The sequence below is a fragment of the Corvus kubaryi genome, unplaced genomic scaffold, assembly GCF_017639235.1.
Source record: "Corvus kubaryi isolate FWS band 111438036 unplaced genomic scaffold, C.kubaryi_AGA036_p1.0 37397, whole genome shotgun sequence".
Taxonomy (NCBI): domain Eukaryota; kingdom Metazoa; phylum Chordata; class Aves; order Passeriformes; family Corvidae; genus Corvus; species Corvus kubaryi.
The window spans coordinates 251,531-268,019 of NW_024581136.1; the positions used below are offsets into that span (position 1 = coordinate 251,531).

General features: G+C 45.6%; 1 protein-coding gene across 2 annotated transcripts in view; it reads right to left on the bottom strand.

Moving 5' to 3' along the window:
- The window catches only part of GPC1 (glypican 1), a 215,953-nt gene that overhangs the window by 31,040 nt on the left and 168,424 nt on the right, over nt 1–16,489 (bottom strand). For both annotated transcript variants that reach the window (XM_042041842.1, XM_042041841.1), the window contains exon 3: nt 3,028–3,419. In XM_042041842.1, coding sequence (XP_041897776.1) covers nt 3,028–3,419 — 392 coding nt within the window. The remainder of the gene's footprint in view (nt 1–3,027; nt 3,420–16,489) is intronic.

Consider the following 16,489-nt stretch of genomic DNA (forward strand, 5'->3'; position numbering starts at 1 on the left):
GAGGGAGGGTCTCTGGGCAGCAGTGAGGGAGCATCTCTGGGCAGCAGCTGGCAGGCAGTGACTCCACCAGCACAAGGCCCTCTCCTGTTCACATGATGCTCAGAGCTGGAGCAAATGCTGGTTTTGGGCAGCTGCCAATCTCACAACCAATGAACAGGATCCTAAACAGAACTGGGACATTTGTTCTCTCTCACTCTGGCACACACCATGAGGCAGCATCCCTGGGGAAGCCCCTTCCTCAAGTGCCCTGCACTAAGGATTTTGTGGCTGCTGCCATTTTGGTAGCTGCTACTTCATGCAGGCGATGAAAAACGCACCTGGCATCATGCAACTTAAATGAAAACCTGCAGTTTGTGCTGAAAGCACAGCTACAGAAACACAGAACCTGCACATGAACACAGAGATGGTGCCCTGACCCCCCACCCAGGCGTGGCCCATCGTAACCCCTCGCTCTGTGCCACGGCAGGGTGCCAGCCTGCACATCCATCCTCAGCCCTGCCAGAGAGCCACACCAACCACAGCCCGGGTCCCAGCCCAGATGGCAACGCTTCCACTGCTGTCTGTGTCAGGCCAGGTTGGTGGCAGCAACCACCAATGAGAAGTTTTAGAATTTGGTGTCAGAGCCTGCAGTCTGTCAGGGTGACTTTGCCTTGAAAGCTTGGATGGCAGTAAAGATGAAAAACGGTTTTGCCATTTTCTCCCTGTCTGCCCTCAAACTATTTATGCCCAGCAGGACACAGAGGTCTTGCTCCCACATGTGGCTCCTGTTCCTATCCCTACCAGCCACTGGCCAAGGGTACCTGAAGCTGTGGCTTCCTCTGAGATTGAGGCAGCTGAAGGTTGGGGAAGAAGCACCCCTTGGGAACAGTGCAGAGGCAGCAGGAATTAAAGAAATCTCATTAAATCCATGCCTGTAGCTCACTCAGGGAGGCTCTCTCCCATTTAAAGACAGCCAGGAACTCTGGTCTGTGCCAGATGTGGAGTGCCCAGTGACGCTGCCTCTGCACAAGGACCTGAAACAGCGAGAGGATACAGGGGATACACTGAACTGGAAGTGTCCGAGAAGCTGAAACCAGGAGGGGTTTAGTAGAAATCTGTAGTTTTTCTGGGATTTGCAAACAAATAAAATCTATTCCTTCCTGAAGTCCAGAGCTAGCTAATTTATTTCTAAGTGTTCATTTCAACAGGCTTTCTCAGTCTTCCTGACCAAAATGCTTGCCAGTACTCCATATGAAATTCCAACTCAAAGAGATAGTCCTAAAGACTTCTGCTACCAGCTGACAGGAAAGTTGAATTCCAGTTTCTGACCTCCTTCTAATGTCATAAGTACAGAGCAACATGAAAAATGCCTAGAACCAAAGCACCAGCTGTGGGTCGAGTCCAGCACTTCATATCCATTTGACACAAGTGTAAATACACAACTAATAAAGTCGGTAAAGAAGACAGGGAAAATAATCAAGTTTTGGTCCTCATAACAAAATCAGCTCTCAAGAAGGCTGTGCTGAGGTTTTCTGACTCAGTTCATATAGCTGGTGCTGCAACAGCAACACACTGGGTTAACTGCAATGTCAGAGAGGGCTCCTGTGAGAGAGGAACGGTTGGGACCCTCCTAGAAAACCCTCCATCCTGAAGGAATGGACTGGGGAAAGCTGAGGGAAAAGGAGGATCTGTGACTCGTCACATTCCCCACATCCTGTTTGATAAGTGATGCCCGAGAGAAGGAAATTTCAGAAAGGGGGGACCAGAAACAAAATCCAGTGAGTCAGAAGCCTACATGAAGGTGGGGGAAAAATAATGCCTCATGCTGGTATCTCAGGTCCTTCCCTTTGGCTGATACCATGCCTGCAGTTGCCTTGCCAGCCTGTTTTACTCACCAATCTCAGCTACAGGCAGGATCATGCCCATCGAGCTTGAAATCTCTGCCATTCAGAGGATTTATGAAAAATATTTTGCTTTTGTCCCCCTGAAATTACATCATTCTCCTCTTTTATCTGTCTTAAGTGTCAGGACAGTGTGATGTTAATGAGATGTACAAAGGCTTTTGGGTAGCTGAACAGTTTTATAGTCCCACACTGATAAATTTAAGCATTTGTCACTGTTACCACATTAATGTTTCTTCCTGAGATCAAAGTCTGGATTTGCTGCATTAAGTGGGACCGTCCTCTGCTTCGCATCACCACACGCTACCTTCCGAGGAAATGAATTGTGATTCTGGATTTTTACATTCACAGTTTAATCACACCCTGATTCTCACACCTGCTGATTCCCATCTCCACATGCAGTATGCAAGCCATTTTTTTATTATGGATTTTCTCCTTGCTACCTGTGTGAAAAACCTGACTATCTTGTTTCAGGACAATCACTTTCTTCTGCCTCTGAAAGGCTGCCTCCACAGTAAAGAATACAGACAATTTCCTCCCTTCTGGAACCCTGGATCCAGTCATGTTAATTTACATTTATATAGCACCTTTCATCCCTGAAGATCCCAATGCACTTTACAAATTCCCGCTCTCTGTACACAGAAGCTGTACAAATAGACAGGCTACACAAACAGACACAGGATCCCATCACCAGCCTCTGAGACACATCCCTCTGCCTGTATTCCCAGCACACTCGTGGCAACCCAGCTCTGCACGCCCTGCAGCACATCAAGGAGGGAAACATGGCAGTGTGATTTAGAGGCACATTGGGGAAGCACAAGGAATGTGGGCAAGCAATGGAATGGCTTTGCAGCCTGGCTGAGTGACATCTCCTTGGCACCCTGCTACACAGGTTAAAATGAGGCAAAAGCTGATTTGCAGTGAGTTACATCTCACTGCCTCAGTGCTGCTGTCAGTGCCTGTAGAAGTCCAGGTTTGCTGCTCCCTCCCACTGATGGGTAACCCTCAAGCAATTTATTTTTAAAAACTGTATCTGTTTTCTTTGTAATGAAAACGTAAGGGGAAATACCCACCCCCCCCCCAAGAGCAGCGGTCAACTGGCTCCAGCCAACGTGAGGATGGAGGAGAAGGGAGAAGCCCAGCATACCTGAGACACCTTTTTGACCACGTCGCTGCCCACGAGGAAGCCTTGTGCGTAGGAGCGCGCTGCGATGAAGGCTCGGGTTGCCTTCACCTTCAGGTCCCTGGGCACCTCCCCGAAGGGTCTGTGCTGCTCGGCGTGTTTCACCATGCAGTCCAGGTACTCATCTGTGATGTGGTACTGGGGGTTCAGCAGCTTGAAGAGCCTCTCCAGCAGGCGTGTCCAGAACTCATTGAGGGCCTCTTCCAAGTTGATGTTGGAGCTCCGGTAGTAGCGGCGCAGCTCGCTGTACAAGTCCTTGAAGACCTTCACATTTTGAGTGTACAATTCTCCATACATGCTTGGAAAAGCATCATAAAGGGCCTTTTCTGACTTGTTCAACAAATCCTGGAAATAACCTGAAAGATAAGAAAAGGAGAGGTGATGTATCTGTTGGACAAGCTGGAATTCAACAGGCTGTGTCATTTGGCAGCACAACTGAATACCCAGAGAAAAGAGAAGGGCCCTGACACAGCTTTTCCTCCAACCAACATTACCCACACTCTCAGACTTGAGCCTTAGCCATGAAGATAGAAGGAGGAACCCCCCCATGCTGGAGAACCCTGGTCTGGGCCTCTCCACCTCTTCTGGCAGCCTTACCTGGAAGCAAAGCTGGGTCTCTTTTCTGAATCCGCAAGGTGTCACAGTGTTACTCATAAGTTTTCTTTACAACTGGCATTGCTTACACAAACCCTAAGCTGCCACATGTTATTTCCAAAGCTCCAGTGAGAGTAAAAATGACAGATTTGACTCTTCCCTTACCAACAGCTTTAGCTATTTCCATCCTCTCAAATGCCAGCTACCTTCAGCCTGAGACTGCACAGTGGGGAACTCATAGCAGGATCGGCCTGATTCAATTAACAGATTTACATAAGCAACTTAAATCATCATTGAAGTCAGTGAGAGGAAAAATAATTTAAATAATAATTTTAATTTCAATTACATTTTTACTTTTTAGGGTCTTTTCGAAGCAAACCTGATTAAACTATTCTTTAAATCTAAATTACTATTATTTTTTTTGGTGATGCATGATAAGCTCTAGTTGGAGAGAAACTGTTATTCAATTAAAATCAAACAGCTTGTGTATTTAGGTACATAAATTAACTTCAGTGGTCTAGACATAGAAGAAAGGAAAGAAAAGCTTCTGAAAAATGCATATTGCATGTACAAAGCTTTATTAAAAAGTATTTTTTGAGGGAATGGCGCTGACTACAATTAAAGACCTCTAAAATTGTAGAACCAGTAACTCAGATCCATAAGTCTTGCTTATACTCACTGACTGAGAAGGGCTATACAAGGAAGCTTTCCTACATTAAGGATCTGTCATTGGTTTCTCAGATTTGAATGAAGCTAAAACTTAACAAGTGAATTGATCAAGTGAAAAGAACTCTCTGCATCTGCACCACAGGCTGCTAATACTGAAAATTCCTGCGCTATTTTAACAAAGCAACACCGAGCATTAATAGCCTGGCCTTCTCCAGCCACTACCATGTGCTGCTTAATAGATTAAAATTTGATCTAAGAGATTTTTACTTTTAAAAGATTGTGAGCAAGCTAGGTCTTAGCAGAAGTCTGGTTTAGTCACTTACACAGAAAGTAAAGATCTGTTATCTGGAATGTTGAATAAAAACTGGTTTTCAAATGTACTTTGGGAAGACATTTATTCTTATTCAGCAAGACTGTGTTGGAAGTTTGTATCTCCAATCATTTTTACTGGGATCCCTCCATCTCTCAAATGACTGATCATGCATCTTCCCCACTAAAACTGGATTTCTCCCTACAGACACCAGGTGTCAGGGCATCAAAGCCACCTACGACCTTGCAGTGGGGGGTTCTCAATAGGGAAAAAAGACAAAACCAGATCCCATCAGATTAGTAAGAAGAGATGCTGCAGCACATGGCAATGCTAACACATCTTATCAAAGCCTCTCCTCTGGAATCTGAAGACAAAGGCTGACTCAACCCCTGCCCTCTTCCTGGGTCCCAACTCCCACTCCCCTGCCCCAGCCGCCAGAGAGGAACTCTCTCCCAAGGTAGGACAGTCATAATTAAACCCTGGCAAATGTTCCTGGCACACACCCGGCGCCCACCCCGGGAGCCCTGCGCAGACCCCTCTGCTGCAGAGCGCTCAGGTACCCCTGGCAGCTGTGCTCCGTCCCCAGCACAGCAGCTCTGTGCACACAATTCTGGAATTTCGGCCACTCCACCAACACGTGAGAGGCTGCAAGAGGATGATTGCTCTTTGTGAGTTTCTCACCCAGCATTTCTCTCCTGCCCTAGTGTCACACCTAAGCTTGGGCTGAGGAGATCCCAGCGGGGTGAGGTCCAGGCAGCCCTGAGCTCCAGCGCATCCCAGCACTGCTGTGAGCTGACTTGGGGCTCACCCTGCTGCAGCAGGGCAGGGGCACCCTCCCTGCAGTGCCTCCCGAAGGGGGCTCACAAGCCAGGCAGGTGACTGTCAGGCAGAAGGTTTGTCCTGGCAGGACACTTGTTGGAACTGACTAATCTACGGTGGCTTCATTTTTCTGTTCCTTTCTGCCTGTACAAGGAACACAAACAGCACTCACCTCCAACAGACATAAAGTACAAAGTTTCTCTGATGCTGATGAGGCATCATCAAAAAGCTCTTCTCTACCCTAACGTATCACTCCAAACACCGCTGGTTGCCCATTCACAAATTAATTAAACTGAGCTCAAACTCTCTTCCTTGTATAATCAGTGTTCTTTTCTGCGTGACAAGAGACACGAACTGAACAATTTGCTCAGCAATCCAGGTCCGACATGCAGCTTTGCACTTACCATCAGGCAGAAGAAAACACCAACAAACACAGCCCAATTTGTCAATTCAAGGCAAAATTACTGCCTTTGTTTTGCTACAAGAGAAACAAGATGTGTATCTCCCTGTCAAAAAATTGGAGCCTGCTCTCAAAAAAGTCCGAGCTAATTAAGGGCTGATGAACTGTTACTTCTCACCCAAGGGAGGGAACACTGATTACGCCAATTCATTTGTGGCTGGTTCTCACAAAGTTCTAGTTTTCACACACTGAGGGAAAAAAAATCTACACTAGCCAGGGAAAATTAATCACCAATTAAGCCTACACGTGTTTGTGAAGAATGGCTGACCTGGCACGAAATTTAGATGCCCATTTTGCAGTATCAGAAGGCACTACCAAGTGAGATTTGTCAAGAGGGATGCCAACTTCCCTGTTCCTCAGTACAGTGTCAGCTGAGATCTCCAAGTAACACTGCATCTCCTCCTTAACACTCCCTGCCTGCTGATGTCCAACCTTTTAATGACTTTAGACATGTGTCATAGATTATGGATATGCAGGGTTTTGGGATAAGACAGCTTGCTGAAGCACACTTCAGGCTCCTGCCATTCTACCTTGATTTCAGGTAGAAGGAATTATTTATTTGAAGGGGAGCACCCCTTATCTGTAGTCATGGTGGGTGGGGGACCCTCAGGTAACAGGGTGCTCCAAGTCTCTAATAATGCAGCTGTCCCACTGTTCCCATCAGAAGTTACCAGCAACAGGGCAAGCAGGTACCTTTGGATGTATCAGCTGCCACTTGGTCACCGCTGCTGGGTCTGCCCTGGCTCCCAGAGCACCATTAGAGTGCTTAGCTCAGGCAGGGCATGAGCACATGGAGGCAGCTTCAGCCAGGTCACACACTGGACACAGCCCCAAGGCCCCTGAGCTCTGCTGACACCACGTTTTCTGTGCCAGCAAAAGACTCAAGCCATGAACTGCACTCATGCACTGTAGCACAGGGCTTTGTCAGCCTCGTGAATGGCATGGATGGAGGGAAAGGGCTCACGAGGAGCCAGTGCTGTCCTGTAAAGCCCTTCTGGCTCCAGGAGGCACCACTGCACTCCCATCCCTGGGGGCAGGAACAGCTGAGGTGGCTCTGCAGAGGCCACCTTCCCTCTGAAAGGATGCATTTGCTTCCACTCTGAGTCACAAGAAAGCAGCTACAGATTCTGTGGACCTGTGCTGAAAAACCATGGCTGTTCTTGGCTTCTGCAAGCCCCAGGAACTTGACAGCACTAGCCAGAGACATCTCCCTGTGAGTCACCTGCTAAATCCACGACTGGCCTTCCCTTCTTTCAAAAAGTTTTCTTCAGGAGCCATTAAACAGGCCAGTCCTTCCTCACCACTGCCAGCTGAGGGACACAACACTGCCAAGCCCAGCAGGTGACAGTGACAGTACTTCAGATAAACCAAACTCAATTTTCCCTGGGCCAATGCAAGGCATGGCTCCTCAACCAAGGCTGCTCTTACATGAAACATCACCTTTCACACCCTTGCTTCAAAGTATTCAAAAGAAAAATAAACTGAAATGGAAGTCTGTTTTATTACTATTATCATTGCTTCTCACTTCCAGGCTCAGAAACAAGACAACTGGCTTTGCTCAAAGGAAATTTGCCTTTTGGCAGAGACCAGGTCTGAAGAAGTCTGCCTCAAATAAAAAAATGCCAGAAGGTTATGAGCAAAGAAATGAAAAGTTTTTATAAGCAAAACGATTCTGCCACCTTGGCTGTGCTTTCTCTTGTTGTTGTAGTGATAAAAACTTATTTCTCAGAGAATTAAGTTTTCAACCAGAATCTATAACCTTTGCATTCAAGAGAGATTGCAAATCCCCACCCATTTCCCTGCTTCACAGCTTCCCAGTGTTCGCAGCTCATATTTTCACAGTTTCCACATTTTCACAACTCTGGATTCAAATTGGGAAGCTGTGAACAGCATGGCAGGGACTGGCAGTTTCCCTCTGAAGATGGAAAAGTTTTGAGTTTCTCCTTCCTCAACCCCCCAGCACCAAATACTTTATCCAAGCTCTTTGCTACCATTTGATCACTCAACATCTGGAACGCACTGGGGTTTCTTCAACTAATACAATGATGGAATGGGAATGGATGCAGGAGGGAATGAGATCACTGAAGGAAGAACACCCAAATGCTCTTTTGGCATGCAGCAGAGTTGGCTTTCTTCAAGCCCCATCAAATTTGAGAGGCATGCTAGAGGAAATATGAGAAATGGAGAGAGGTGACTGAATTACTGTCAATCTGAATATTATTAAAATTTTAAGCAGAAAACTACAGCACAAAATGTCTTATGCACAACTGGAAAGAGTTGAGACTGGAGAAACACCAGTGGTGTTCTTGTGAAAATGCTGCAAAAGTTTTGCAGCAATGGGTGAAATTAAAACCCAGACAGCTTTGCCTGGTGAGCTCAGTTTGTGGTCCGAGGGCCTAGCCATGAACTGCCAGCACAGCTGGAGGTGGGGGCAACAATGTGAGGAGGAAGAAGTATCAGATCCTGTATTGTAACTTCTCAATTTTGAGCAAGCACACGAGCCTGTGGTGGAATTCACACAGGGCCAGAGCCACGGAGCATCTCTGCAGCTCTGGAGGAAGGCCGGGGAAGTATGCTCACTATGAACAAACTGCTGCGTTTCAGGACTGGACTGAGCACAGGAGAGGAAATGTAGCTGGTTCTGTGATGCCCTGAACCCCAGCCAAGCACGGAAAGAAACAGGATGGAGATGTCTGCTAGAGCAGAACTCCTGCTCGGTGCCAGCCCTGTTGGTCTGAGGAACAGTCTTTTCCTGGGCTGAGCTCCCATTTAATACCCTGCTGCAGTTCCCAATACCAGTTTGCCTCTCCAGTTGGTTCTAATGCTGTTCTTGTATTATTCTTAGAAGGGAATAATTCAGCAACAGATTTAAGCCATTAAAATCCAATTCTAATGTGTTCATGTCTATTTTATTCTCTTCAGCAAGTACAATGATATTTTATTTATAAAATTGTTATTACTAATTTAAGTACTACCCATGGCTGTGATGAAGAGCTGATATCAATCCAAGAGCAGTGATATACTCTGCTTCATACCTTGGCTGGGTCCTGCCACAGGAAATAACCACAGTGAGACTGAAGGACTTAGGCTCCACGAGCAGGTAGTACTGGATACAGAAATCCTGGTGCCATTTTCCTGGGGGGTCACCTCTCTCCTCACAGCTTCACACATGGGTAAAACTGCTGCTGTCTAGCTGTTTCCTCAGTCCTGGGCCACCCTGGAGAACACAGTCCCTCTCTGCTGTCTTCTGGATCACTACCATGTACATCCCTCCCAACACCCCTGTTTGGTGGCTGTGGCCAAAGAGGCATCAGGATAAACCAAGGCGCGCATTGTAAAAACAAAAAAAAAGCCCAAAAAAATGGAGAAAAAATTAGCTTTTCCCTAGAAGCCAAAGGATGAGCAGTGTGAATGAATGTGCTAGGATGCAAGAATTATGATGCCTTCAGGTAATACAACTTCAAAACCTGTAGGATTTGCTCCAAAGAGCCACTTGACTCATATTTCCTCTGCACGCTGTGTCCTGGGAGGACTGATGAGATGTTGTGGGTCAACGAGACAAGTGCCAGCTCTGCCATGCAAGATCAATTTTGTACTCTCCTAAACCTGCTCAGTGCCCAGCACAAAAGCACTTCAAGATTTTGACCTCAATCCTGCTGGAAGGTTGGTCTAGGGCACCTCCTCTGATAGATGAATTTCTTTTCTCAACTTTTGGTCTAAGTTCATTCTTTATTCACTTGGTCTTTGCCAATATGGTCCTGTAGTTTCAATTGTTGGGTTTTTCCCCCTGGTGTTCACTGTTTGAGACATTTATACAGCAAGTCCCACACTTTCTCAGCATCCATGCTGCCTTGCTACACAAACAAAGGTACTTTCCCCTCTTTACACCTGACAGGCTCTCCAGTCCTCTGGATCACTCCAAGAGCTCTTTTCTTCACCTCTTCTGCTTGGCATTAACTCTTCTTAACTGTGGGTCATCAGAAGAACAAAGTACATCTCCTTTTCTTCACTGGCAATAACCCTGTGAATACTGCAAGGACTGCACTTGCCTTTTTTAGGAATTCATCACATTAGCATTTCACAAACTTTCCACCACCAACTGGTACATCCCTAATTCTCCCCCTTGCTATTTCCAACCAATTAATCCCCAGCTGTCGGCCTAACTCTGAAATATTGGATTTCACCCTATTTCTATTATTTTTATTGTCATAGTTATCCACTATCCTCTTCAACAGTGACAACTTTTCCCAGCACTATGCCACCAATTAATCTCCTGAATGCATTTCCTATCACTTGTGTCAGTTTTTAATGGGGCTGTTAGCCAGGATGGGGTCTAGGCCTGTCTTGAGAACCACACCTGGGACCTCCCTCCAGCCCAGGAGCTCATCTTTCAACACAATGTATTGCTGACTCCCCCTTAGCGAGTTCACCTGATAATTCCTTTACTAATTTCTATCTTCTTCGGCTTAATTAACTACTCAAGGCACAGATGCAAATGTCTTTGAAGTCTCCTGAGATGGATTAGTTGACAGAACAGGCACGCTGTGCGGAACAGTGAAAGCAGGCTTCGGATATAGGATTTGACCAAATCTCTACAATCTCTTACTCAAGCTGCCTTTGGATAAGAGCAAAAGCTGGCCAACCTTAAACTGGTTTAGACTGGGACATACAGCAGACTGTTTCTTGTGGTAGGGAAAGGGAGATCTTTTGAGAAAAAGAAAACCTTTTCCTGCAAAAGAGAGATGCTGTTTCATGAAAATGCAGTTTGGAGCATGGCTCTGCTACTAGTGAAGAGAGGAGCTTCTGCCTGGGAGGAAGCACCTCCAGTCACTCCAAAGAAACTGCACTTCTTCTGCCAGGACTTGGATAACATTTTCATTTCATTGTGTTGAATGGCAGAGAGATGTAATTATTTGCAGCTATTTCTTCTTCTGCATATTGCCTCTCCTCTGTTTCTACAATTTTCCAAGACAGGTTGCTTTTATCTAAGTTAAGCAGGACTGGATCCAGCTATCAAAACAGGGGAGTGGAGGATGTTCCCTGGCAGAGAAGCTCCCCAGAGGAAAGAGGTGGCCCTTACTCCAGGAACAGTAGGAAGCTGGATATTCTGCTTGTCCTCCTGATAAGCACTAGGGTGTCACCCAAGGTGACAGCAACAAGCCTGGATGCCACAAGCACAGCCACAAGAGACCCTCTCCAGCCCCAGCAGCAGCGCTCTCCAAAACATGGCTGGTGAAGAAACCACTTTAGGCTTTGATGATCCCAGTGCACTCAGTATTACCATCCTGATGACCCTTGGGAACAGCTCTGTGCAAACCTTAAGACACCCCTGAAGTCAAGTTCAGCAAATCTTGCGAGACAAAAGTCACTTGGGGCTGGGGCTAAAGAACACAAAATAATCTGTAGTAGTGGCAGGACATAGAAGCAAAGCCTGTGCACAGACCGCAGCTTTTACAGGAGTCAGCATCCCCCCCTTGGAGCACCTGAGCCTGCTCTGGCACTCCCTTCTGCCTGTCAGTGTAAGAGCGAGGAGGGAGCTGGAGCAAGCGGCTTGCACCTGCCTGGAGAGGAATTCCAGGCACCACACAACCCCTTCACAGACCCTGGGATCTAAAATGCCACAACATATTCTGCCAGTTTCTTGGCAGGTCCTTGATTGTTTAGGCTTGGAATTTCCATGCTGGGGACTTGCAACACCACACCAGGGCAGGTGTGGGGCGAGGGGGGTTCTGAGCTGCTCTGGGTTGCACATGGGGAAGTGCCCTGGTGCTCCAGGGGGTGGAATGATGGAGCAGGAGGTGGCTGTTAAGGTGTGCCCATTTTGTGTGGCAGTGACCAGGTCAGCTGGGCTGCTGTGGTGCTCCCAGGCACACACACAGTGCAAGGACTCACAGCCTGTATGCGGCTGTGGCTCTGAGCCTGTGCATGAGAACCAAAGACAAGCTGCACCTAGGCTAGACTTTTCACAGAGTTTTTTCACCCATCTAATTCCAACCCTGTTCCCTGTACCTCTCCAGCCTGCCTGGCAGAGAATGAAGAGCTGTGCTGCTGTGAATAAATCTCCTGTAGACCGAAAGCCCTTGTATAGGGGATTTGCTCTGTTTGCATCCAGAGTGAGATAAGCAAATACAAGAGATGTGAATCTTAAGATTATTTTACCCACGTGTTTTCCTGGGATCTGAGCTGGCAAGGGATTTTAATCAAGGTACCTTCTAAATATACCTGTGCTACAACCAGAGACTTGCAGCAAATGATGAACTGCAAATATTGCCCCAGCAGGCTGTTATCAAACAGGTTTCAGAGCAACCTCTCTGTCAGATAAGGACTGGGGAGATGTGTGGGTGGGATTCATAACATGGGAGTCAAGTCTGACCTGGCAGCTCAGTCCTCACTTGAGGACGGGCAGGCACCTCCCTCTTTAGCATGAGCTGTGCTCTTCTTTACAGCCACTCCTCTCCCTCTGGACTGTAGTAGGAGTTGGGATAACTGAGCCAGAGCAAGCCAAACTTTTGGATAAATGAAATTTTGTGAGATAAATTTAGCTCTCATTTTTTTCCTCTAAGAAAGGCTGCATTTAAAGGCCAAGCAATAAGCACCACAGCTATCACTGACAGGAACATAAAGGCAGTAAAATTAATTGCTAATACTGCTTGCTCCTTTCCAGGTTTACTCAGTAAGACCTGAAGGGCTCCATTTCTCCAAGGGTAAAATAAACTCAGAAGTATCTAACAATACTGAGGGTTGCTGGCAGTTTTAAAAGGTGTGATATACACCCTGGATACAGCACACACCTCTGCAGCAAAGGCATTTTTCACTTCAGAAAGAAGTGTTCCTTTACTCCAGCTGAGTACTGGAGCTGGTGACAAGCTGCAGAGACACAGCAGGAATGAGACAAGCACTGGATCTGCTCGGGATGTGCCCATGAAGGTTGTCACTTTTCCAGGAACACCATCCCAATGAACCTCACTGAGGATGAGTTTGACTTCCTGTCCCTTTCAGCAAGCTCCAGAGAGCTGCACTTTAACCTGCACAATACCTCAGGGGCCATCCCTTGCTCCCATACACACTGCTTGAGGCTGAAAATAATGAAGTCTTTACACATTTCAGTACACATATTTCAACTTCTTCCTTACTTATGAAATATACCAGGAACCAATTTGTCACTCAGTCAGGCTTTTTGCAGTATGATTTTAATTGAGAAAAATACCAGTGAATTATTATCTATTTAGAATTAAATGTATTTGTCTCTGCAAAAAAACCAGAGGAAACAATCCCATAGTTTGCGTCTATTTTTGACACTTCCTGCATTCACAGAGGGACTTGAGCATCCCCATGACATGGTTTTACAGATCAAAACTCCTTGTTTGAGTTTCACAAAAGCTGTGGCAGTGAGACAGAACTGACTTTGGCTTTTTATCTTCTTCATTAGTGTTGCACTCTGCTCAAAATGGCCTCTAGACAAACTATTTATCATTGGGTTAATTAGATCATTTGGATCTATGCTTGCCACTGCATTTTTGCAGTCTAGAGTATCTAAGACACATGGTCCTTGGATATCTAAGAATCTTGAGTATGTGACACGTGGGCTTTCCCAAAGGAAAAAGGAGGATGGGAATTACTGGCTGTGGGGATAATATTCCAGACAGGCAAAGTTCCCCTGTTATTATTGCAGGAGTTTATCTAAGTCTGTATGAAGCCCTTAATCTCTAGTTCTCTCTCTTTCAGTGCCTTCAGAAAATAACTTGCCTCTTCGTAAAAATATTTTGCTTCCATGGAACCAGTATGAAAAGGAGAAATAGGTAGAGATGACTGTAGACAGCTAGTGTTGAGATGCAACCTGAAGAATGCAGCATGTGTGTACCTCTGACAGCTGGGAGTGGAAAGAATGTACATACAGACAATAACATGCACATCTGTTATTGGAATAATAAACAAATTAGTCTCAATTGCTATTTTGATATAGATGAAATACGGATATCTTATAAACAGCTACTCTGAAATAACATGAAGACATTGCCGCACACACTTAGAAAGTGGGAGCAGTCAGAAAGATGTGGGTAACAAAGCCCTCCCTCAGCCCTTCAATGCATGGGGATTATCCTAGGGATAACCACATGGTACTTCTTTCCCCAGGTGCCTGCTTCAAAAGAAGCAAATTTTAGCAATTGTTGAGGAAAAGAAATTCATGTTCCCTGCCAGATATTACAATAATAAATGCAGTAGCAAGGTTTAGTTTCTGCCCCATCTGATGGCACCTGCTCAGTTAAACACCACTGACTTTTCACCTTGTCCAAAGATAAAAACCTAGATAAAGATGGATTTTCAAAAGACCCTAGTCCCATTTAACTACTTCTGTTTTAAAACATAAAGTCACTTAAAAAGCAGTCCTAAAGGGAGATTTAAGCTTAGTTTATCCAACCTTTTTCTTCAGAGTGTCATTTGTTGTTTTTTTAAAGGTTGCTAAGCATACACGGGCTATAACCAGACTGGGATAAAACCACTGGATTCTCTGAGCTTGGGAGCTTTGCTTGGCTGCAGCCCACCTGAAACCCACAGGCAGTCCTGGCTGCAGCCATGGAGAGGTGCTTGATCACTCAGTGAGTGTTAGATCACAGAAAAGCACCTAAGCAGAAAGACTTCCTTCTAAACGGATGGATGCAGATGTGGCACCTGACCAGTCCCAGCTCATGTCTCCTGTCCCTTGACTTTGTGTTGAAAGCCTTATGAAGAGGATCAGTTCAAAACTAGAATGAGTCAAAACACTGAGACACCTACCGACACCTACGTTGTAGCTGTACTACTACTGCATTGATACTGGTTGATTTTGCTTAATTTCACTGAGGTAGAAAAAAGACCTTGTCCAGTACTTAGACCTTTTATAATTATGTCTGAACATATTTTCTAACAGACATAAACATTTTTTTGTTCGTTTGTGGACTATACACATTGCATATTACTGGTTTGATTTATTACTTGTATATAAGTTGCACCATGACTGTGACCAGCATGGAAAATCTGCCACAAAATCTATTTGCTTTGGGAAATTGGCAGTCACCTCCACACTACCAATGGACATTTAAAACTCATCTGAACCTCATCTGGAGGAAATACAATTCTGAAGGCTTGGGAAAGAGTCTGCAAAAGGTTGAGAAATGTCTCATCTCCCATCCTCACTAATTCCATTCTGAGATGTACACATAGCACGTGCATTCAAAATTTGTATCCATCAAACACAAATCGCTTTCAAATCCGCAAGCATGATAAAACTTTAAAAGACAACCTGCCCGGGTGCCTTGTGCCTCTCAGGACCATCAGCTGGACACATCAGTGACTGAGGACATCTGCATCCGCCCCTGGCTGGCATCCAGCTTATGGAATGGACATCAGAAACACACGTGAAAGAAATATTAGCTGGGAACCAGAATGCTAAACTGCACTCTGGCTGCAGCTACACTTGGGAAAAACAGACAGGAAACTACTCGTGCTCCTTCTTTTTAAAAATTCATTTTAAACAACTAAAAAAAGGCTTTGGTTACCCTGAGATGTTGGCACACTCCTCCTGCCTGAGTTGGGGTTTCTGCTGCTTTTGAAGCATCTCTGGCTCTGCTCCAAATTTGAATGATGGGAGAAATGGATACTTGTTAAAAGCGTGTGCTTGATTCACTTACCCAACATAAAACTTTCCTTTTTTTTCCTGTCAGATTTTTATCCAAAGTACACTGCACCAGTGAATTGGACACGAGAATAAATCCTGATCTCCTTAAAATGTCTCCCATGAATATAGATTGAAATCCTCATTAAACACCTTGATAAATTAATCAATTTATAAGGATGCACAGAGAGGCTGACAAGCAGCTGTCATTCACCTTTTCCTCTTACCACAAATGTTTGAAGTCAATCAAAATAATCTCAGATCTGGCAGAAGACTCAGAACAGACAAAAGGAAATACTATTTTAAACAGCCAAGTTATGGAAAACCTGACTCCTGTTACAAAATGTCCTGGATACTGAAGACTAAAATAAAAGCAGAAGATGATCAAATCAGAAAAAAAGCAAGTCCATTAGGTGGACATGAAACAAAGTGAACAAGACATCCAGGGTAGCAGAGGAACCACAAAACATTCATGGGGCAGAAGGCACTCAAGGTACCTCTGGTCCTTTCTCTGTAAGCCAGGGTGCACCTCACTAACTGCCATTACCCTAATTGCCCCAGGATGCTTTCAAGACCTAGGCAAGAATCAGAGTGAATTTTATTCTCTGGGAAAAGAAGACTCAGAGCACAGACCCACCAAACCCAGCCCAGAGCCACTGCTGGGTCCTGCTTGGCTCACTGGGGACTGGGCACCCGCAGCCTCCTACGACCAGGTCCTGGGGCTTGACCAAGCTCTTCTTTCTGGCACTGCCCCCTTAACCAGAACCCTCTTGCTGATGGAAATACCCTTCTGTGACCTTGCTGTGCCTAAATGTATCTCCAGAGATCTTCCATAGCCCAGAAGCTCAGTGATTAACTTAATTAGGGCAGTAATTATGTACCTCCTGTTAATGAAAAGCCATGCGCTACACCACTGGATGCT